The sequence below is a fragment of the Arctopsyche grandis genome, chromosome 7 (genome assembly GCF_051622035.1).
Source record: "Arctopsyche grandis isolate Sample6627 chromosome 7, ASM5162203v2, whole genome shotgun sequence".
Classification (NCBI taxonomy): Eukaryota; Metazoa; Arthropoda; class Insecta; order Trichoptera; family Hydropsychidae; genus Arctopsyche; species Arctopsyche grandis.
Genome location: NC_135361.1, coordinates 5920516 through 5946071, shown reverse-complemented (window position 1 = coordinate 5946071; position 25556 = coordinate 5920516). Strand labels below are relative to the sequence as shown.

The following is a 25556-nucleotide window of genomic DNA, read 5'->3' as shown; positions in this document are numbered from 1 at the left end:
GTGACCAGTAATCACCGAACCCTGAATTTATTGGTTCGGTGATTACTAGTCAAATGTGAACCGGTCACAGGACAACCGGTCGCTCTAGATCGGTCACACGTGATCACCCGTCACACCCTAAAATCGGTCACGAGAAAACTGGTTGACCAATTTTTGGGTGTGACCAGTTTTAGTATGACGGGTGATCACGTGTGTCCGATCTAGAGCGAACGGTTGTCCTGTGACTGGTTCACATATGACTAGTAGTTCGTTTACCCTGAATTTATTGGTTCAGTGATTACTAGTCAAATATGAACCCCGAATCTTCAATTTCGTATCTAATGACTCGCCAATACCTTTTCTATTATTGCGCAAATTGCAATCGCGCGCACGTCAATCGTTGCCAAAAAAACATGCGAATACGGAATATCTGGCACTCGAGTTCTCGTTAGTACAATATTTCGCGTGGGTAGTTTCGAATGATGGAGTTTTTGAGTACCAGATTTTAGTGAACTCCGGAGTTATTTGAAAATTAACCCTATGGGAAAAAATCAATTTTAAATTAGGGTTGGAGTCAAAGTTGGACTGTGGGAATGAATAGTTCAATATTTTTATTTAAGTTATTATTCATACAATGTAATAAATATAACCTAGATGTGAAAATAAATTAAGTACATAAATTCCTATTTATGATATATATAATACAATAAAATTATATATAAACTACATATACAATTTCAACTGAAAATATATTTATTCGCCAGATTAAATAAAGTGAAAAATAATACTGTTAGATTTAATATAAATATAGTACTGTCCAGCTAAAATTTCAGTAGTTTTAATTTAATTCAAAAATAATTTTAGTAGAATATTTAAATATTTCAAATTTTTTTTGGATAATGATAATTATTATCCATAAAGACTAATAAGTAATAAGATACTCAATGAAAATAGCATTTAGACTGGATCTGCAAACAAAGATGTAAGTAATTCCGGCTCGCTCAGATCTCTTTTAAATTTTTGTGCAATTTCTTGAATTTTATGTCTTCTCCGAACGTGTGGTAATTGATAGCTGAAAATACAAAACAAAAATCAATTTTCACTATCTTGTAGTGTAGAATTTCAGTAGGTTAAATGAATTGTACCTATCGTCATGTAAACGAGCTCGTCTGGCAATATTGAGTGCTGTATGACGAAGAGCTGATGGCAGTCTGCGTAATTCCAACACAGCACCATCAGCCAAAGGTCCAGCTGGACAGTTACCACCTGATCCAGTTCCAGTGCTACTTTGTGCTCTGACACGAACCAATCCACAACCCAACAGTTGAACCCACAAAACGCAAACTTCGGACCGACGCCACGCCACTCCGGTTTCGGTATATCTCAAGAGATTATCTGGAAATCAAGTATATAATTGAATATTATTATATATATGTAGGGTTGGAATTGAACGAAAGGCTGATGTATGGGCTATGGCTGAGAAAGGGTATGTTACGACTGATTGTGAGAAGGGGATGAAAAGGGGCAGAGATATAACGGTTAGTCACAGTTGGACCTGTGCTCCGCGCGGTTGGTCGCTAAGCTTCCGCACGTATCGTCTTAATAAACAACGTGACTGAAAACGCACGTGTTTAGTTTTCACCTCAACCGCCACATCCCAACCGTGGTCCTGAACAGCGTCATCTGTCAGGATTCTCTACCACATATATAAAGACGCTAATCTGTGTGTGTCCTATCGCTAGCCGAACATAATGAATGAATCGATAAAAAGCCTAAACTTTGTATTATTTTTCATTCGTCGAGACTTTGCAGCGGTATCGAACCGGTAAACCCGCGAATACAAATATCCTCTTATAGGTATATCTGAGTTCGGCGAGCTAACCAATTACGCCATCGTCCAATATTTAAATAGTCCTTTTTTTTTTAAACATTAATTGAAATTTTTCATTCTCGCCATGTAAAAATACGTAATTATAGTAATTTTATTTAGCGAGGTTTTTAACCACTTTTTTCTTTTCATATTAAACAATTAAATATATATTTTTAATTGAAATTAATATATATTTTAACGATATTTGAAAAATAAAATAAAAATTAATTCGCAAGATCGAACCTACTCCTGCACGACTACAGCAGTGTACGCAGACCATTCGACTATAGTCGAGATAGAGCGATTGATTTAAATAACACAATTTAATTGCGATCTATACATATATATATATATATACTAGCTGTATTACCCGGCTTCGCTCAGTGTTTATAATATAAACCGCTTAAACATGACTAAGCTAATTTAATTAAAAAAAAAAAAAAAATTTAAAAATTTAAAAAAAAAATTTTAAAAAAAAATTTAAAAAAAAATAAAAAAAAAATAAAAAAAAAAATCAAAAAAAAATCAAAAAAAATTTTTTAAAAAATCAAAAAAAAAAATCAATTTTTTTTTTTTGCCTTCTAGGGCTTCGCCCTCGGCACCCCCCTGAGCCTTTGCCTTCTAGGGCTTCGCCCCTCCACGCCCCATGAGCAATTGCCGTTTAGGGCTTCGCCCCCATGATCAGTTGCCTTTTAGGGCTTCGCCCCTCCGCGCCCCCATGATTCAAAGCCGTCTAGGGCTTCGCCCCCCTTAGTTAATGCCTTTTAGGGCTTCGCCCCTCCGCACCCCCATGATTAAATGCCGTCTAGGGCTTCGCCCTCCCTAGTTAATGCCTTTTAGGGCTTCGCCCCCCGCGCCCTCAAGATTAATTGCCGTTTAGGGCTTCGCCCCCCTTAGCTAATGCCTTTTAGGGCTTCGCCCCTCCGCGCCCCCATGATTAACTGCCGTTTAGGGCTTCGCCCCCCTTAACTAATGCCTTTTGGGGCTTCGCCCCTCCGCACCCTCATGATTAAATGCCGTCTAGGGCTTCGCCCCCATGATCAGTTGCCGATAAGGGCTTCGCCCCTCCACGTCCCCATGGTTAAATGCCGTCTAGGGCTTCGCCCCCATGATCAGTTGCCTTTTAGGGCTTCGCCCCTCCACGTCCCCATGGTTAATTGCCGTCTAGGGCTCCGCCCCCATTATCAGTTGCCTTTTAGGGCTTCGCCCCTCCGCGCCCCCATGATTTAATGCCATCTAGGGCTTCGCCCCCCTTAGTTAATGCCTTTTAGGGCTTCGCCCCTCCGCGCCCCCATGATTAAATGCCGTTTAGGGCTTCGCCCCCCTTAGTTAATGCCTTTTGGGGCTTCGCCCCTCCGCGCCCCCATGATCCGCGCCCCCATGATCCGCGCCCCCATGATTCGGGGCCCCACGGGGCTGCGCCCCGTTTGGGGCCCCATGAGGCTGCGCCCCCCCGGGCCCCCTTCGGGGCCCCACGGGGCTGCGCCCCTTGTGGCGCCCCTGGCGCCCCCATGAAGCTACTCACCTTGCGCCCCCGCGGGGGTGAATCCATTGAAACGAAAAAAACAAATCGGCGCCCATGGATCGAAAAAAAAAAAATCGAAACACGTGTTCGATGACGTCACCGATCTACGGACGACGACGACGACCAAGGATACATACAAAGTCTCTTTCCAAATTATAGATTAGATATATATATATATATATATATATATATATATATATATATATATATATATATATATATATATATATATATATATATAAATATATATATATGTATATGTAATTTTAAATATTCAAGGTTGCAAGGTCAATGACCGGGGTTTTTTTATACATAATTGTGAGTATTGGGTTTTGTAAATTAAACATGCATTTTTGCTTACGTCACGCGATGTAAAAATACGTACTTTTCATATTATCCGATTTCGACTTCGATGTTGACTTTGGGTTTTATAATTTTATTATTATTTTTTATTGCATAATTTAATTGGCAACACTGATTCCCGATTTCTGTTTCAGTTCCGATTCCAATTAATTATTAATATTCATATTGTAACTTTATTTTAAATCATGTATCAATGCGAAAGCACCCGTTGAAATTTCAACGGGCATAAAACTAGTGTTAAATAAACATAATGAATAAAAAGTATATTGCACATACCTATCGACAAGTCTAAGTGATCTTCATAACTTTCAAGCCATATAATAAGTATTTTTGTGGAATGTTGTCGATTGCGTCTTCCGCTACCTGAAAATTTCCAAAATAAATTAAAAATAAAAGCAGTACAATATGTGATATTGTTTAGAACTTTTTAATATATTTTACCAGCAGAGCTGAAACTAGAATTCGGGGAATGTTTTTCAAAGTCCAAAGAAAGTGTTCTAGGCTTATCGGCCACGCTGGCTTTGATGGACGTAGCTGCTATGTTGCTCGTAGATTCGCTGATACTTCTATCATACCATATCTGATTGGCGGGATTGTTCGAAACGTCCCAAGACGAGCAACTGTTTCCAGAACCCATACTGCAATTCGACACACAATTTCCATCAGCGTCGGTCTTACTGTGCGACTCCAGCAGATTTTCAACTTCCGTTTCGTCTTTATCGGTGGGAACGATAAAAGCTATTTCAGAACTGGCATCAGCCCAGTATAGTATGTGAGTGTCCCCATTATAAAGCGCCCCTCCATGATTTTCAGGATCGATACTGAACGCTGATGACGCTTTTGAATTTTCGTAATTCTCCTGACTGTCCGATTCGACCTCGGAAGAAACAACCGGATTATAGCTAGTGTCGATATGACCGGTCCATCCTGCGTGATCTTTGACTTTGACAGGACGCCCAAGCCTTTAAAAACAAAATTTATATAGTACAAGTATATTAAAGATTATCTTATAATTGTATTGCAATATTCGAATTACCCTCTAAGCATTTCAAGAAAAGCAGGACTGACAGACTCTCGCTGTCTTGTATTTCGCAGAACGTCTTGAGGATGTCGTTGACTTCGTGCACAGTAGAAAATATGAGCTGTAGCAGCAGCACGAGCACCCAATTTATCCAAACAGCCAAGCTCTCGTCTAAACTCCTCACTTGAAGAATCCAAAGCTAAAAGACGCTGGACGCCAGCCTGTGCTTGCAATAATAATAATATAAGAATTTATAATCATTTTAATATACACACGTACTTGTTATATTAACCTTTCTATCACTTCCAATATTCAAAAATCCAAAGTGTGTCAAAAATAGTCTAGCAGTTTGGAAATCTTGAACAGGCTCCGGTGGAACACATTCTTCAGGATTCTATGTGATTACAGAAATAACGCTGTTATAGCAATATAAACTGATTAAAGTTAGATAATTGAAAAATCGTACTGTTTGTGCGTCTGGATTGTCCCGTGCAGTTTTTTCAATTGCAGCTTGGGTTTCTAAAAGCTTGAACAATTGATTGGCGCCGGGATCATTCAACGATCTTAGAACACTATCTAACGATGGAAAAGATTTGTCGCTGAAACGCAAATAGGATTATGAAAAATGTATTCATATGAAACTGAATATACTCGAAATGATAATATAAAACAAATTACGCAGCCGATGGTGGTCCTTGGGGCAATGGAGAACAAGTCGGTGGAGCAGTAGGCGGTGGCTCCCAAAAGGTAACTGGTCTGGTGCCTTTGGAAGCACCCACACGGCCACCAGCTCTGCTGCGGGCAAGTTGTCTCAGCTGTAAAGTCCAAGCATGTCTTCCGAATGCTCCGCGCAAAATAACTATAATCAAAAGCATTCATTGATATCTTTAATACTAAAAGTTTAACACTAAAATAACAAAAATTCGAATGTGACCAACCCATGACTTTATCTATGTATTTGAGTAATATTAAACGAAATTCAATAATTAAACATACATACACGTTCACACATATCGGTTATGAGAGCATTTTCGTTAAAAAATTGAGCGCAAATGTAGGGAAACTTAACACAAGACAAAAGTTCTACTTCCGGTTGTCGGATTTTGTTCGAAATTTTTATGTTACTTGAAATCACTATAATCATTATACATATTAAATATCAAGAAAATAAAAATAATTTAAAAGGTCAAAATAAAATAATGAAATATTGTTTTAAAAATAATACGGTTCGGTGATTACTGGTCACAAAGTCACTAAAATCTCTATAACGGAACATCTGGCAGCCGGAAAGTCCATTATAATAACGATAACTATCATACTAACGAGAATTTGAGTGCCAAATATTGCGTATTCGCGATATTATGGCAAAAATTGTATTTGTGACCACCGCAATGTGACTAATAATCCATTTACCAAATAATACTACTTCCGGTTTACGAATTCTGACCAAAACCTTACCAACTTTAAGTTAGTATGTACATAAAGAATACAAATATAAATTTTCACCTTGATACGTTCAGGGGTGTGGAAAGAATCGAGGTCACAACATTATTGATTTTTCTCAGAGGAAAAAATCCCACTTACGGTTTATTAAATTAAGTGATTTTTTTTATTTTCATCACATTGATACAAGAAGTATACTTGAATTTTTTCAGGAAGAGCACATGTGTTTAAGGGGTCGAAAAAAATAGTGGAGGAAAAATCGAACAAGAGTAAACTGCCACACCCGGTTGACAGATGCTTACTAAATTTTATACATGATTTGATATTACGCTTAAACTTAAGCTACGTACATAGATAAAGTAATAAAGCTCACCTGTCAGAGTGGGTTGAGGATCTTGATCATTGGCCAACGGTTCTTCTAGCAGCGCTAAAAGAGTACTATCATCGGCGACGAAATAACGGAATCTGCAAATTAAATAAGAACACGTGTATTAGCAGTTTTTCAACAGAAATATGTTAAGTCAGAAAACAAATACATACCGATGTGTGGCCGATTTAATTGACGGAGTACAGTGACGGGCTAGAGTGCGTTCATCGAGAAGAGAACCTAACGATGCAGATCCACACGCACTTGGAAATCCTCCAACCTAAAAAGGATTAATTTGTACAAAGCGAAATATACAGGACTACCTGAACCCATGCCGGGGTGCAGTGCCACAAAAACGCATGCAATTCCCGTTTCCGTTCCCATTTGTCGGAAAAACGCAGGCAGCGAACACATTTGAAATTATTCAATTATTTGTTTATTTTACCCTAACAACGCATGTCGCGACGCGAAATCATTTGAAATTATTGCGTTGAAATGCCACTCATTCTCGTTTCCGTTCCTATTTTTGGCCGATTTTTTTTCACAGTAAGCTTCCCTTACATGCATACAATAAATCCTGAAAGTTCCATCGCTCCATCGCACAATAATGCATGCAATTCCCGTTCCCGTTTCTCGATGCGTTTCGATAAGTGAATGTTTCAGTTTCAAATAAATACTTAATAATCAAATTAAATTATAGTAAGTATAGTAACGCATACGCGACAGACAGACAAACATTGATTTATATATACATATGTAGGATTGTTATGAGCGGTACGTAATGTCAGGTTGGTATGAGTGGTACGTAATGTATTTGTACGTTGGCATGCTTGCGCGCAAGTTGTTTGCCAACGTACACATTTCCTTACGAAGGCTGAACACCAGCGCCTTGTCCATACAAACGTTTTACACTTCTCCCTTCCTCAATTGTGGTACTAGAGAAATTATTTTTTAATATGCTATGGATATCCACCATTGGCATGCATCTGTGCTTTTATTTTTTTGATTAGTTATATTTTATATGAGTTAGGAGCCGTCAAACATCTATAAAATCGCCTCTTTTTTACACCCACGAAAAGAGTCCAGCGTGCTTATTTAACGGTCAATTTAAAAATAATACGCGCACGTTTGCATATAAAATATCTTTCTCATATCGATGATGAATTTTTTTTAAAAATTGGTCCATCTTCGGAGGAGAAAACTGGAGAATACGAAACCTCAATTTTGTCGATTTAAAATACGTATTATCTAGTCGAAGTGCAACTGTCGCATTCCCTCAATATATATATCGAAGAAAGGAACAGCAACAAAAGAGATTTCGGGTATACAGCCCTCTTAACTACACACTGGCGCTTCATACTTTCGCTTCGATAAAATCGTAATTACGAATATTATTATTAAGAGGTTTCTTCCCGTTTTTATTTCACAGTAATCTTCCCGGACATGCATACAACAAATCCTGAAAGTTCCATCGTAATCGGTTCATTAGTTTAAGAGCCTATTCGAGACAGACAGACAGACAAACATTCAATTTTATATATGTATATGTTACACCGAATCCGTGAAATTGTCTATTACACGCATTCGGCAAGATAATTGCTGAATGCGTGAAAAATGCCAGCATGTTGCCCAGTTCACGGATTTGGCAAATTTTTTGGCGAATGCGTGTATTCGGCAAGAATTTGTCTGCTCAAAGCATGGAGTCGGCAAATAGACAGCAGCGCTTCCGTGTTGTTTTTTAGAACTGGACAGCGTGGACAAGTGTCAAAGTGACAGCTGAATGAGGATGTTTAATTTAGTTTAATTTACATATTTTTATGTATAATATGACTACATACCTATATTTCGATCATCTCATATGACTTATACATAAATTAATGCCATTTTTATACATTTTGATCAATATTTTAACAGTGAAACATATGTATGGAGTCATTAGCCAGCAGTTTGGCTTAGTGATAGCGTATATATTTAGCATCACTGAGGTCAAAGGTTCGAGTCCTCGCCACTGCTGGTTAGATTTGGGGGTTTTGTGACTCCAAATCGATCTTTTCTCTATCAGAGTTTGCCAATTTTATTTGATCATTGCTGAAACGGTTCCTGAAAATTGGTATTAGATCTAATCCTGTTGTCACAAAAATCTGCCTGTGTATAATTTGTAATAATTATACACAGTAATCTGAAATCTATAGATATCTCTATCGACATCTCTATAATTTCGTATTTATTGTATGTATAAAAATTGTATACAAAAAAAAAAATCTAAAAATAATCCATAGATGTCACTATGATTATTATTTCTGATTAATTGTTATATTCTATATATTCTGATTGTACATGTATGTATTACTGTATTTCTGATTTCTGATAGTTTATGTATTTCATTAACGTACACCCGTCGCATTGGAGCAAATCTGTAATGGCGAGTGTGTATTGATTTGTGACAATAAAATAAAATAAAATAAAATATTATACATAATAATATGTAAATTAAACTAAATTAAACATCCTTATTCAGCTGTCACTTTGACACTTGGTTATAATATAACACGCTGTCCAGTTCACGCATTCGGCAAAGAATTTACGGAATCCGTGAACTGGGCAACGTGCTTGCATTTTTCACGCATTCGGCAATTCTCTTGCCGAATGCTTGTAATAGACAATTTCGTGGATTCGGTGTAACATATATACATAGATGAGCAATATAAAGAAAAAATAATAATACTTGTTCTAAAATCAAAGCGAGTAAATTTTCAGCGGCATCGCGTACTCTCATCGATACTGGTTTCAGTTCCTTTTCGTCCTTCATCTTAAGCGATTCGCCTGGTTTTCCTACAAGAGGTACAAAACCAATGAGCGAAAAGTATTGCGTTTATATTTAAACGAAAGTATCACACTGACCGATGCTTTTCGATCCTGATATGCCGAGCTCTACGACTTCCATGACAGTGGCGAGACATTCCGGGTCGGCTAGAAGAGGAGCCCTCAACCAAGCGGCCAAACAATGATAAGCTGCGACGACTGAAGAGTGAAGGTCTCGAGAGTGAGCTGGCGGTGGCCTTGAACACTGCACGCTGATATAATCACATATCCAGCGTACGGCTCGTTTACATTCCAAACTATCTATATATGTATATTCGACATAAAAATTCAATTAATACATTTATAATATATAAATTTTCAGTAAGTAATTATTTGAACATTCAAACAAAACATGCATCATTCTAATACAACACAAATTCTACGAGAAGAAATATATAGGAAATTATGACACGTATTCTTACCTATTACAAAATCTGACGCATGCAAAACAAAAAATATCATACCTAAAGTATCTAAAGACATTTATTTAATCATTTATATTCACGGTTAAAACAAAACCTCTATATTACATATACATAGTCCAGGGCCGGCTCAAAGGTGCAGCAGACTAGGCACGTGCCTATGGCGCCATAGATAAGGGGCGCTGCGAGGCGCCCCCATTTTTCATTTTTTGATTATTAAATTGAAAATGTAACGCGACGTTCTCCCGAGTGTCCCTTCAGTTGGTAGCGGTAGTAATCTTTAGGTTGGCACCAGTTACTTTACCGCGCCAAACACCATACCCCTCTCGAGAAGTATCGAGACGCGCTCTCTCGACAGCCCGCCACCATCCGGGACGGACCTACCTCCAGCATCTCCGCCGAGCGTCTTCAGAGACGCCCAGAGATCGCCATCTTGTGTCCACACGAGGCAGTACGGAGTTTGTCTCCTGCCTCCCCCCTCCCGCTGCTGTGACTCGACCGCAGAGCCAGCTTCCGGAGCCAGGAAGCTGTTATCAACGCAGACGACTTGCAGTCAGGAACCTCCCCGACTATATACACATATATAACTATCCCAAGGTTAGTCCACGTTTCCACCTAACTCGACTCTTGGAAGAATAACGACGTATCGCGCCCTCTGCATAAAGACGCGCGTAAATCCGTTCATTACAAAAATATAAAAGAAAAATAATTTGGTTTTCTTTGAACTTATAAAACATTCTAGTTCTTCTACTCGGAGTAATAATACTGATTGTAAAATATTATAATTTACGAGGAACGCAGGAAGTTGACTGTCAAATATCAACGACTCACGAATAAAACTTAAAAACGAATAAACGAAAAAAAGCAATCGTCGTTGCTACAAATGGTAATTTGGAATTGTATTTTATATAAAACTAGCTGAACCCGACATGCGTTGCAATGCTAGAATAAGGCATACAAATCCCATTCCCGTTTCAAGTGATGGTTGGAACTCGACAATGTCTCTTCAACGCCGTGTCGTCATAAACCAACTGGTAACGAGGTTCCCAACGAGCACATTTCCTTGACTACACATTGGCGCTTCATACTTTCCCGTCGGTAAAATCGCGATGACGAATATTATTAGTAAGAGGTTTTTTTCCCGTTTTTATTTCACAGTAAGCTTTCCGGACATGCATTCAACAAATCTATGACTGAGAAAGAGTATGTTACGACTGATTGTGAGAGGGTATGAAAAGGGGCAAATATATAACTGTTAGTCGCAGTTGGACCTGTGCTCCGCGCGGTTGGTCGCTAAGCCTCCGCACGTATCATCTTAATAAACAACATGACTGAAAACGCACGTGTTTGGTATTCACCTCAACCACTTCATCCTAACCGTGGTCTTGACCAGCGTCATCTGTCAGGATTCTCTACCACACAAATATATCAGGGATGGATTTGCTTCACGAAATTTAATATCTTAACCAATCATATTCGAAAGAATAAAATTATAAAATTCTTCAATTCATTGTTGAATTTATTCATAGTTCCCGTATTCTATTTTGTTTTATTCATTTTTATACATAAAACATGCCTATTTTGAATAAAAATTTTTGTTCTTGTCTTGATATATTTTTCTTCAACATAAAATTCCAAGAACTTTCACGAAATTAAAGGGGGGGGGGGGGGTGGGGGCTAAACCAATCTGCCTAGGGGTGCCATATACCCAAGGGCCGGGCCTGATATAGTCAATTATACATAAATAGAAACAACAAATACAACATCAATTAACATATAGGTTATGGTTTTAATATATTTTTATTTTAAATTAACATTGTAAGCGTGCATTGTTTATCAATACCGATGAATTTTACCTGAGCGAGTGTTGTGGAGACGAGCTAAGCCTGCGAGAAGTTCCAGAGCGGCCAGAGAGACGATGAGATCAGACTTCCACGAGGATATGAGTCGATGGCACACCAAATACGTGGCACGAACTAGTAATCCAGAGCCTACAAAAACGAAATCTTCGCTAGCAAAACAACGACAACAACAACGAAAAACACGTGCAATAAAATGCAAAAATAATAAGCAGTAAAAATTATAAACGTGATGTCAAAAACAATAATGAAAAAAACAAAAAAAAAAAACAGTGGATTTAAAAAATAAAAGAAAAAAAAATGTATTACCAAAGCCGGGTGTGGAGGGTTCTATGTCCCTTAAAAGTGAATCTGCATTTGGTAAATCGTCGATGGATGAAGGTGTTCCGTGAAGGCTGCTGGATGAACTATGCGCTCCGTGGCCGGTGCTGTCTCCTTCCGAACGCCCTGAGGCCCGACATTCGGCATAAAAGCATGAATACAAGCTAAGCGATGAGAATCGACAACGCGACACACACTTATGCGGTGTCGAAAATTAAACAAGGAATAACGAATAAGTGCAAAACTAAACTGCAATTGAGCAATGAAAAAAACGAAGGTTGAATTACTATTTTGCATTGTTCTCTACAATGTTGTAAAGCGGGCTCTTCACTCGCATCATGTGCGGCCGCGAACACCGTGTGTGTGAGTCGAAATGTGAGTGTGTGCATTTCGCGCGTTGTGGCGTTCCCCGTATTTGTTTTCCCGACGAAGGGACGCGTCACGACGCGAAGCGAAACGCACACACTCACATCTCGACTCACACACACGGTGAAAACGTGATTCTTTCGTCGCCGAGCTGTCGAATACCGGTTTGCGACGTTCCCCGTTATTGGCGGGGAACTCTGTGCGAAGTCCAGTGGAGTAGCTACTATGGGGACTGATCTAGTTATGAAGGTGTTCTTCACCACCAGTCCGCCATGTATTATAGACGAGTTCGTCTGTGTTTGGTAGTTAATACTGCTGTTTGTTTGAATAAGGTACTTTATTGTTTGAATATACAAGTGTATAAATATGTTGTTGAAGCGGCTGGAATCGTAGTGTTCTCGAGACGGCTATTGGCTGTTGACTTGGTGTCGTGCGGGCCGCTGGATCTGCAATGTGTCGTTGCTCTGGATCCGGCTGAGTTGCAAGCGTTCTTCCATCGTAGGGTAGTGCAGTGGTAGCTGGTCAGATGCTGGATGTCGACTGGTCCGCTACTGTGTGTCGCGTGTAATTGTTGCTGTGGGTCGACTGAAGTTGTTTGGGGTGGACCTCCTTTTATATTGTTTTCGGGGATCCACGTGACTCGTCGCAGGTGGTGTTTATGTGTGCGAGGAATGTGGTTTGTCGATAAGGGTGGACGTTTCTCGAATGTTTGGCGTCGTTCCACTCGATTTAGTTTAATGGCTGCAGGTGTTCTTCGATTTCGTGTCGTTCTGCTTGGCTTGTTGGGGCGGAATATGCTAGAATGTTTGGCGTCGTTCCACTCGATTTAGTGTAATGGCTGCAGGTGTTCTTCGACTTGAGATGACGTCAATGGTTGAGCGTGAGAAATATATTCTCCGTCGCAATAGATTTCGATGGTTTCGATTACGGTGATGAGATTCCTACACTACCATTTCGCAGAATGATGCAAACCATCACGGCCCACGCTCGATTTGAAACAATTTCACCGTACGCCACTGTTATACACTTGCGTATAAGCTAAGTAGGCGTGTCAATAACAAACCAGGCGTGGAGCCGCTCGACTGCGAAGACATTTCAGAAACGAAATCTAATATCGAAATATACTAAAGTGGGCTTAGTATATGAGAATGTTAGTAAATTACGAAAGAAATAAAATCTGGAGCGAACAAACTGGCCAGGAAGTGGGGAGAAATTTTTGCATCAGGGCCCAAAATTTCTAGCTACGCCACTGGCGCTAAGGTGTTAGTAAAAATATGTCACCACACTCATTGAGTTGTGGCGCGATTTTCACGGGCGAGTGAAGAGCCCGCATAAAACACTATTCAAGTTACGTTTAAGATCATTATGTTACTTGATTATGCCATCAATTGTGAATTTTCTTACCGCTGGCGGTCTGCGGTGCTCCGAGTAGGCCTTGGCCAGCGTTTGTCGGTGCGTGACTGATGCAGAGATAGAGAGCTGATAGCAATGGAACGGCCAAGGGTGGACACCATTCGGCCTGAACGGCACCGACGACTAGCAATGAAACTCTAGCGCTCAAATCTCCAAAGGTTAATCCTCTGAAAAATTTATAAATATAATATTGCTGCGTAGAGGTGGGTGGAGGATCCAAGTAAAATGCCAAAGTCGTTTCACAGCATTTATTGGTGATTGAGGAGAACACGCACTGGCAGTGCTCCGTCCAGAATGTCTTGATATCGCCTAAGTACCGCCTTATAACGGATCGGTCGCTCAGGGCATCTTCGACGTTCGGTTACTTCCCTATTGTTTAGGCATGTACCCGGATATGTATTCCCACGACACTCAGTCCCACGGTATCGGTCACTTCTGAGAAGGGACCAATAGCGGCTAATTCGGTGACCATTGTTTAGCCTACTTGCACAGTCGGGAGATAATCCTTGAAATCAATTATAACGGTCACACAGTCTCTGGGATGCTACTCGGCCTAATCCGATTGCACTTACTCGGCGGTGTACGTAGCAATATTAATAAAATATTAATTAAATCAGCATTGGTATATTTTCGAGACATTTTTTTATCTATCAACAACACGCTTTTTTTTTTAATAACATCACTTTTATAAGTGCCTTAACACGGATTAGTTTAATATCTAATCTGTATGAAATATGCAGAAGGCATTAAAAAAATCTGATATAAGCGTGTAAGGTAAACAAGAGACAATCCTTGAAACCAATTATAACGGTCACACAGTTTCTGGGATGCTACTCGGCCTAATCCGATTGCACTTACTCGGCGGTGTACGTAACAATATTATAATCATATATATTTTATTTTTATTCAATTAATCATGTACAATCGTCTTACTACAGATCGCTCCAAAGCAACGTGTGTACTATACGCAGAGAAATGTAATAATAATAATAGAAGGGCCCTTATGAATAAATAATTGTTGTCAATATTACGAGGTACGTCTCTATAAATACGCTACAACGCACGGAATGAATTGGATCAGTTTACTTATAAAAATGTATCCCATGTTGTTAATTGTGTGTTTTTGAATGCATTGTGCAATTTTTAACGATGCGCTTGCCCACCTTGCGAGTAATATAAACAAACAGAGAAGTTTTTATCAAACATATGTCGAGCACCAAGCATCAAATACGACTGATGCTAAAATTATTTAGGATTGTATGTGCACAATCGTCACTTGAAAACAATATGACGCCTAAAGCCACTTCTATTAATATAACATTTCTTCGACTATACATATAAAAAACAAACCAAATTACATACATATAGTACATAATTATTATATACTTTTACATTATATGACATCTATGGTCAAACATTGCAAGCATTTTTTTATGTAATACAATCAATAAGCATTTATATGTAGTATACAAATTTTTATACGATTACATCCACAGAGACATCCATGGGGAAATTTTTTATCAAACCGGCGAACCTTTAGACGCCGAACAACTCAAAATTTGCGAGAGAAATTGGGGAGGGAATGCCAATTTTACAGGAAGCGTTTCAATGAAAATCGGAAAAATTGGCAAACTCTGATAGGAGACTCACAAACCAAGGACGGGAATCGAACCCGTGACACTCTGCTCGAAAGCATAATATGGTAACTAGTATACATACATATATAAAACGATTTTGGTTTTAAAGAAAACATTGTTACGTGGGAACATGAGAGAGAGAGAGTATCCACTGTCTAAGTGGATTCGTGGGTGAACAATAGAGACCCCGGATTAGACTAACGAGACTCAGAAAGGGCCCGAAAAGAGGATAAGCTGGAGTTCTCAAAGACCTGGGCGAGTGCGTGAGTAAACAATAGATTCACCAAGGTAGACTTTTACGTGCCTAGACAATAGTCACGCCAACGGATGCTATACTGCGCAACTTGTCTCTTATAAGGAGGTAACACAGTAGAGGAGATATTCTGGAGTGAGCGGTAGTTCCGTGTGGACCTCTTGGATCGTTAAATATGTAAATGCTGTGAAGCGATAGGAATTAAATTACGGCGTGATTTAATGCACGACTAATTGATGTAACGGCTGGGAAAGAAGCCAAGTAGTATCCACCAACAATCGGTCCCAACTCAAAGGATGGCCACCCAAATTCAACCATGTCGTAAAGCATTATTTATAAGCTTACCATTTCAGGTCTATTCATGCTAGCACAGCACGTACGAAAAGTATTCTTTGGTAATTTTATATGCACATATTCATATCTAACGTGGCGTAGACGTAACAGTAGTAACCTACAAAATCTATTCGTATTGTACAGCAGTACATGTTACTGAAACGAATCAAGCAAAAACCGGTTTTCTCTGGCCACTGTGGAAATATTCGCAAGTAATATTTCGCCGTATCGTCACGCTCTGTCATCTATATGCAAGCCAATTTTGCCTTGTACTGGGCTAAAACTTGTTTGAACATGCCAAAACGTGTGTTTCTGTATATAGAATGAAAAGAAACTGTCGTTTACGTGAGCTGCTGTGCTGTGCTGTAGCCGTGAACTGCCGGATAATATGAATAGACCTTTAAGTCTATTAATTTCACCTCCACTCGGTCGGTCCATCGCTAAATAAAGTCAAACAGATTATTGTATATTATACCTGTCAGGATTTCCCGGCAACTCTTTGATAGGAAGATTTTGTAAATGATGAGGAACAACTAGCAAGGAAAGAAGAATTGAAATGCTCGCTCTTCTCAATTCTTTTTTGTCAACATTGCCAGAGTTCAATTTCAATTCCTTCTCAGGCAAAACTTTTTCTAAAGCTTCAATAAAATCAGGTACTAAAATATAAACTCCATCTAGGTCCAATCTGGAAATGAAATTTGAATGATAAAATTTGAAATAATTGCAAACAAGTTTAAGTAGATCTTGATTATCACCTAAATATGTCTGCGGCATTGAGCAGGACACTAGGAACTGTAGCTGGATCTTGAAGTCCACGCTGGACAGCAATATAAAATCGTGCATAGTAAGCTGCAAGGACAGTTTCTCTGGATTGTTTAGATGTGAAGACGCGACACAATGCGCCGAGAGCTTCAGCTCGACCTAAAACATTAAATAAATGTGGTATTAAATCCTGGCAGATGACGCTGTTCAGGACCACAGTTGGGATGTTGCGGGTGAGGTGAAGACCAAACACGTGCGGTTTTCAGTCATGTTGTTTATTAAGACGATACGTGCAGAGGCTTAGCGACCAACCGCGCGGAGCACAGGTCCAACTGCGACTAACCGTTACATCTCTACCCCTTTTCATCCCTTTCTCACAATCAGTCGTAACATACCCTTTCTCAGCCATAGCCCATACATCAGCTATGGCTGAGAAATTCCAACCCTAAATTGTATATATATAATAATATTCAATTATATACTTGATTTCCAGATAATCTCTTGAGATATACCGAAACCAAAGTGGCGTGGCGTCGGTCCGAAGTTTGCGTTTTGTGGGCTCAACTGTTGGGTTGTGGATTGGTTCGTGTTAGACCACAAGGTAGCACTGAAACTGGATCAGGTGGTAACTGTCCAGCTGGACCTTTGGCTGATGGTGCCGTGTTGGAATTACGCAGACTGCCATCAATATATAAGATATAGGTGGTGGCTTGACGGCCGACCGCTAGGAGTACAGGTCTAACTGCGACTGGCGGTTACATCTCTGTCCCTTTCATCCCTCACCCCACAATCAATCATCATCCCCATAACATACCGTAACGTAGAGATTAGGTGGGTGGCGCTCGTGAACCGATGGCTTACGAGCGCTAATCACCTGATCTCTCGTTTGTGCCAAAATCTCCTCGCCGAATGAATAAGCCGTACGTAACGGCCAATGGGATTGCCCCACTCATCGACCAATAGTTTACAGGTGTATGTATGTATGTGTGTTGTGCCCAACGGGTATAAATATGGGGCGCTCTCGGTCTGGAAACCATTCCGACCTGGAGCGCCGACGAGAGCACACGAATAAGCACCTTCTACAACCCTCCTGCGTCTTTCTCTCCGATTCTGGAAGCCCCCTCTTCACGTCCACGCAACAATACTCTTTCTCAGCCATATCCCATACATCAGCCTTTCGTTCAATTCCAACCCTACACATATAGCAAAGAACAGATAAAACTGAAAGCACGCATACATACCTGCTTGATAGTTCTGTATTTGAAGACCAGACGGAAGATCAGGCAATGATGGAGGAGGCGTTCCTTCAACTCTTTCTACAATACAATTAATTTTTGTAACAGTATAGTTTCAACACGAATATAAAATTGAATGAGAATAGCTTACGAGTGGAAGCGCTATGAGTGAACGTTCCAATAAGAGCCGCTTCGAAAAGCCAGTCGCCGAAGAGGTGTAGAATGGAATTGACTCTGGGCCTCACCGGTGCAAGTGGCGGACGTTCAGTACTACCTGTGAGCAATAGTCGGTTTTAAGAACCAAATAATGACATTTTATACAACACAATTAAGAAGGCATGTGTTTTACTAGCGATTGGTATAGGATTCGGTGGCGTAGTTGGAGCAACGCTCACAGGACGACTACTGGTTAGACCTATGAGGGACGATCTCGGTAATCCTGAAATTAGTTACACGACTCGTTATTACATATAAAAAAAGTAACCAGTCTGATCAGAATGACTTGTATGAGGATAGATGCATGTGGTGTATTAATCATTAAAAAAGTGCGAGTGTTTTCGTACATATGAAATAATAAAAATGCTGATAGTAATACTGGCTCATTGTAGTGATAACATGCAAGCGCATTGTAAACTATAGAATAGATTGTGGGAAATAAATAATAGCAATTACAGTAAAAAATATATAAAACAATAAACAAAGTTCTCCCTAGCCCCTTTTTATTTGCCATTACTAACCGTTTCAGTTAAAGAATAATCTAGTAATGTTATGTATCATAATGTGATACATACTTAGGAGGTTCATAGTTTTTAGCTGTATATATGTAGAGGCATAAAAAGTGAGGATTAAATAAAAAAAATCAAACGAAACATAAAAAAAAAGTTGAAACATTCAACACCAATCGTCAGTGGCGTAGCGAGGAAAAATGGCGTCCGGGGCGAGCATTTTTTTTTGGGTGTATATGTATAGAAATATATATGTATAGAAAGCATTGACTTTAAATGAAACTTCCACTTTCACGGTCAAGCTTAAATCTGACGCCACACTATTGTTTTCAATACAAAGACTAGAAAAACTATCCAACAGACGGACTACAAAGAACACTGATCAACTTAAACGTTTGTAAATGAATTTGCACCCGCTCATATTTTACTTTTCGAAGTGAACCTATGTAAGTTACTATAAAATATGACATTTTGTGAAAAACATTAATTAAAAATATATTTTGGTTCACCCGAGGTGCGATACCCCGGTTTCCCTCACTTGTTACGCCACTGCTAATTATCTTATGATGAAATATCTATTACATAGATGAGAGTATCCACTGTATAAGTGCATCCGTGGGTGAACAATAGAGACCCTGAAATAGGCTAACGGGACTAAGTAAGTGCCTGAACAAAGGATACACTGGAGTTCTCACAGACCTGGGCGAGTGGGTGTGTAAACAATAGACACATTAATTAATCAGGAAGCTCTGCTGCATAACTTGTCTTTTATAAGGAGGTACACACGGTAGATCAGATTATTCTGGAGTGAGCGGTGGTGGCGTGTGAACCTCTGGAATCGTTGAATAAATGCTGTGAAGCGGCTTTGGCCTTTCATTTGGATCCTGAACCCACCCCTACGCATGGGTCCACCTTACGGCACAAACTCTGAGTTGATGAAGACTCGAAAAAAGAACTCGTACCAAAGCATTAAGATTAGGAGTGTAGATGGTTTACGGGACAAGTACGCGTGTATGCGTGAGATTCATTACCCCCACTCCCAATCTTAATTCTTTGGTACGAGTTCATTTTTCGAGTCTTCATCAAAGTTTATGCAGTAGAATACGCTTCAATATAAAAACCTCTCCTCTTTTCAAGTATTTTCTAGGGAGAACCCTGTAACAAGCTATCTATTATAAGCATTACGATTCTTATGTGCAATGTGCATAATTAACCCATTTTGTGCATAATAGAGTGAAAACTAACATTTTTCACCGTCTAAGCCAAATAAAGGCCCAATTTATCATACCATATAAAAAAATTAAAAAAATATATAATCTTTATGTATACATTTTTACATTGAATCAATTTGACATTTTATTAGAATATAAAAAAAATCATTGCAGGAATATTGCTGAAGACAAAAAAAAAAAAATTGCATAAAATTAAATATTTGAACACACAAAATTGGATTAAAAATAAAAAAAAAACTCATCAGAAAGCGAAGAATGATCACAAAAATAAAAACAACACGTGATAAAATGAAGGGACATCATTATATAAACATGCATCAGACTCCTTACGGTTAGTCTGGTGTCCGCTAGCGACACTGAAGCTCTTAGCGAGGCGTCTGTGTGGCGGTGGTGTTCCCGCACCTTGATTTGTAGCATGCCCTGAACTTTGTGCAGCACTCTGCCCCGCTGAACTGCACTCGTACAAATCAGTCCACCAGCTCGGCTGGCTAATGCCTGCACCCATTGCCAAAAGATATACAACTCAACAGTTAATATAAAAAATCATAACTCAAATCATTTCAGATTAATACACACATTTAGACACTTCTATGTACAACAGTAACACCCGATAAAACATCTGTACACGAGACAATATCACCAATTCGAAACCAAAACCCAATACTCCGCAGCACGAGAATAAAAAACCACAACGCCACTATATACATATAGCACATAAAATCGTACACCACAAGTGTTAGTATAATATAAATGTTCATATGAAACGAATCTTAACCGTTTGCCCGCGGCCATCTTCTATGGAAGCTTTGCGCGAAAAGTCTGTAGCGCGGCTGTCTTCCATAGAATTTCTGAACTTTGCACGGGATTTTGAGCCAAATATGCGCATATTTAAACTATTTTAAGGTTCAAAATTGGTTGAATATATTACTAAGAGTTGAATGCCATCTATTCAACTTGCTTAAAATGAATATATACCAGTCAAAATTAGTTTTTTGTGGAACCATACTGAAACCTCGTTTATGTGACGTCACGTATGTTGAACAATGGCGACGATACGTCTCAATTGTATGAAGAATGATTATTTGACAATTTAGCCAAAACTACGAGATATATTATGTATTTTATTATTTAAAATAATACTTTATGTATTAATTAACATATCTGGTTACTTGAGTAAATATTAAAATCTGTATTTAAGGTCGAAAACTCGATTGCCAAATTCGCGAAAAGGGTGCCGCGTACAGGGCTTGTTCGCTATATTTATTGCCGCGGGCAAAGGGTTAATATATGTACATCATAAATTACAATGAGCTAAGCGAATTACATTAAATGTGTTATATCTACATATATTGGATTATATTATTCATTTAAATACAACAGTGTTGTTAATTGGAATGAAAATAGATGAAACACATGATCATATGTAGATACAAATGTTAAATATGCCTTGTAAATAATCGAGGTAGTTCGAATTTAATACAATGTTAAATCGGACGTAAGCCACCGACTGATTGATGCTAGACATGTTCATGTACCATACAGTGTCTCATCTCATGTTTCAAACTGTTTTTTTTTCTTATTCAAAAGTTATCATCATATTAAATTATATTTACAATTACACTAAGCAACAAAAATAAATACTGAAGCAGAGACAAGTCGATCTTTACTAAGTTTGACTCACTGAATTCGAATATGATAATGGTTTTTGTTGGGTTCTTCTCGTTTATGAGGTTTAAAAAAATGTTAAAATCTGACATGGTCAGATGACGGCGAAAAGTTAGAAGAGGCTAAAAAAAACGCTCGATAAACGTCAGGAAGAAATACGAGAAAGTATTTTCAAACATGTCTAAAACGATATTTTTTCACCATCTTAATGGCGGATGACACTTCCACTGATATTGATGACCAAAATCATCGTACATTTGTATGTATATGTAGGTGTGATTTTAGCAGCTATAGACCTAACAAGTGATCAGCATTTCGCCGATGATTTGCCACATGTTTTATAAACCGTCAGCTCTAAGAGCGAGCATACATCTCAGTCGGCAACTTCATTAAATCAAAGGTGTCCTTACATATAATACCATTTAAAACTGCACAATTAAATAAAATATACACCGTATTAGCTCGAATATAATGCGATCAATATATATTGGATTCTATTCTATTTTTTCATATATATTATATAAGAAAAAAAAACCCCCATAAATAGAATATATGATAAATAGAATATATGGGAGTAAAAAAACATCGCATTTTATTCGGGATAATACAGTTAGATTAAAATATTTGCATATAAGTTATAAAAATTGAATTTGCACCTAAGAAAGCATCCACTTGGGCGGCGAGTCCTTTCATTGCTTTCAAAAATATCGTCGGTAATGCTAATAAGCATGGATGTTGGCTTGGATCGCATGCGTCTTCTTGCGTTATCGCAAACTTAAATCAAAATAATTAAAGCTATAATAAACATCAAATAGCAAAAATGTAAAACGAATAACACAGGGCCGCGCCTAGGAGTTCAGCAACTTAAATCGGCCGCTCTTTAATTTCATCAGCATTTGTATAAATCACATTAATTTGGGGTATAGTGTTGAAAATTTTAATCACAATAAAAATGAACCAGAAAAACAGACATAAAACCAAAACGTTTAGTTCAGACTACAAGAGATACTGAACGTTTTCAAATTCATTCTTGAAAATATTGTGTTTTTACCCCCAATCCCACATCTAGGACATTGTTCTTTCCATATACTCAACTAATACACCTTGTAATCCTTGAAGAAATACATCTGGCAGTCGCAAAGATAATATAATATAAAAGACCTAGCTCTATGCGGACCGAAGCTATACCTGCTATCCCGTTATTTCCCCGAATTATAATTTGGGTGTGTTATAACTTGCAATCCACAAGTATACAACAAGATAAACTAAATGCATTTTAAAAAGTACGATGTCTGGTTTCATATTTTTTAACCCTTTGAGTGCTGACGTCTTTTCTGTTGAAAGCCCGTCACACTGAAAATTTCGCCAACATTTCCAACTAGAATTACTTAGAAATCCAATAGTAAACACGTATAAAAATTATAGGTAAACCAAACGAACCCTAGATAACTACCGCCGAGGATTTCGAGTTTTGTAAAGGTGTGTTTAGACTCTCTAATATATCTTGCAACAATATAAAATAAACAAAAGTAGTCTATTAATGAATGTATTTTCTCAAAACTAGTTCCATCTTTTTCATTGTTGTTAAAATGTAATGCTCACAATATAAATGCCAAGCCATTTCTATCCAAGGGATTTCTATCGGGAAATTCTGCTACGGTTATAAATTCAGAAATTCCAGTATAAACCAGTCTTTGTAAACATTGACACGGATTACACGATCTATGTTCAATGCATTTTTTTTCAACACTACCTAGAAAAGCTTAGGGGGTAGTATTCTTGTTTACTTTGTACATGCCCATGGACTTTTTGGCAAAACGTCGATCGGCGTTAGTCAGCATTCAAAGGGTTAAGGAAGATAATTTTTTCGACTATCATTTCTTTCAGTCGCCTGTGTGCGTTGCACACATTAGTACATATAGTAGGCGCGGCCCTGGAATAACATTTGACATGACAAACTTGTAGAAACTGAGGAGTTTGGCTTATGATCTGAGGTCTGCATAAATCTACAGGGTTTCCAATAGTATGCAACATTCTGTACCAAGACTGGGATATATTATCATAAGACATGTCTCCAGGGATCAAATTGACGTCTTCCTCGTCTGAAAACATTAAATGGTCAATATACATATGCAAAGATTGAATTCGGAGGCAGCAAACGTTCCGCAAGCACTTACTGATGTTTAGAATTGGAAACATAGGCCCGTACATATTGTAGAGTAATTTCGCCGTGAGGCAAAGTGTTACACGTGTCCACTGTTCGGTCAAAGCCGTGCGATGCCGCCATCGCATGGTTGCTTCTCTTAAGGTCTTCCACAGCGGTGGACTCGGAAAACATCTGCGACGAATATTCGTAATGGTAAAAGCTGATCGTGGTGTGTTTAATGATGAAGTGAGGTTCAGGACAAACCTGTGGCAGGCAATGATCCACACTTCGAACAGAACGGAGAGTACGCGTTCGCAAAGTTGGTCAGCGACGTCATCTTTCACAGCGGGTGGAGCTAAGAGGGTATCATTAATGGCTAAAAGGAAAGACAATGCCGAATACCAAGTCTCTTGTGAAAGATTGGCACGTGCGCAAACTTGCTGAACGCTTCGCAACACACGGTGGCACAACACCGCTTGTTTATTAATCGTATCCGTACCTGATGAAACAATAAGCAGATAAGTATTCAAAGCTTAAGGTTAGGACTTGACGAACAAGACGCTATTCTATTTGCATCACCTCTTCATCTGAACCACACCGTTTATATTTATGTACATACGTTAGTTGACAAAGGTGTGGCACAGATGAAGGTCAACGAATACAGATACAGATGAAGAAGTGCGAATGAAACAACGGTACACCCCTCGCTCGTCAAATTCTAGCCTTTAACACGATGGTTCTATTATAGTGATTGTTAGATAAACCAAAGTGTCCTTACCGAGTTCTTCCTGATATATAAATGGCAATACTTGCAAGAAATCGAAAGGGTATACATTATTTTTTAATCTATATTATATTGTGGGTGCATATATGTACATATTTGAAAACAATCAGTCGGCATACCTTCTCCGGGCCTCGGTACGAATAAATTGTGCAAATGTTCTATGATACGTCTGGCGTACCGTTCAGGTTCGTTTAAAACCGGAGTTGGAATCGGCGGCGTCGTGTTTGAGATCGATCCGGACACGGCATTGCTCGGCAACAGAGCCGATAGCCAATCGCAATACACCGTGACACAATCCCGTAATGCGTCCTGTTCGGTCAGAGGCAACGATAGGCCGTAACGTATCACTTCCATCACCCATTCTACCTGCAAGTTAGAACATTATGATACAACTCTGAACGATGCTTGAGGATTGGATTATCAACTCATACTTCTTGGTGTGTGTTCAATGGTGGGTGTTCAACTCTTTGCTGTTGGGGAGGTGGGACAAGTTGTTTTAGGACTGCGAGAGTGACTTCTCGGCCTCCACCTCGTAGGGCGCCTAGTACTCCGTGACCTGCTCCTCCGCCTAGAGCTATGCAGCTCCATTCTCCATACATTTGAGAGGAACCACCGCTCAAATTACGTTCCTGAATACATTCAAACAGGTAAATTAATTGAATTCTATATATATTGGATGTCAGTTTGATGGCACACACAACTCATGCTATATACGCAATATTGCAAATGCATACATCGAATGCGATAAAATCCACGTCTGTGTGTTTATTATGATTGCGACTTTACCGTTATAATATCGTGACGTGTGTATTAAATAAAAAGTTGAAATTATTTATCACTGAAATAAAGTTGGACTGAAGTATACGAACCTTATAATTAACTTTATTAAATACACCCACATTCATAGGTGAAGCGTATAAATCTTCTGAAATACTTATTCACTGACGAGCTGTCAACTGTCACTTTACCCTAT

General features: G+C 38.9%; 1 protein-coding gene across 2 annotated transcripts; it reads right to left on the bottom strand.

Annotated features, from left to right (window-relative positions):
- Positions 1-710: 710 nt before the first annotated feature.
- LOC143913985 (ral GTPase-activating protein subunit beta) lies at positions 711-25556 on the bottom strand. 2 transcript variants are annotated; one of them, XM_077434040.1, is made up of 29 exons: positions 25453-25556; positions 25015-25212; positions 24703-24949; positions 24578-24607; positions 24064-24298; positions 23831-23991; positions 23613-23755; positions 22310-22427; positions 20319-20483; positions 18381-18470; positions 18183-18305; positions 18038-18112; positions 16790-16955; positions 16510-16719; positions 13803-13978; positions 12021-12158; positions 11709-11843; positions 9470-9691; positions 9294-9400; positions 6742-6848; positions 6575-6666; positions 5437-5617; positions 5225-5357; positions 5051-5152; positions 4774-4979; positions 4179-4699; positions 4014-4100; positions 1125-1374; positions 711-1051 (listed from the first exon to the last, which is right to left on the bottom strand). In XM_077434040.1, exons 1-29 carry the CDS (start codon positions 25486-25488, stop codon positions 937-939), a joined length of 4569 nt encoding a protein of 1522 aa, XP_077290166.1. In that variant the 5' UTR covers positions 25489-25556; the 3' UTR covers positions 711-936. The 2 variants fall into 2 exon arrangements, with proteins under 2 accessions (XP_077290166.1, XP_077290167.1); XM_077434041.1 differs by lacking the exon at positions 20319-20483.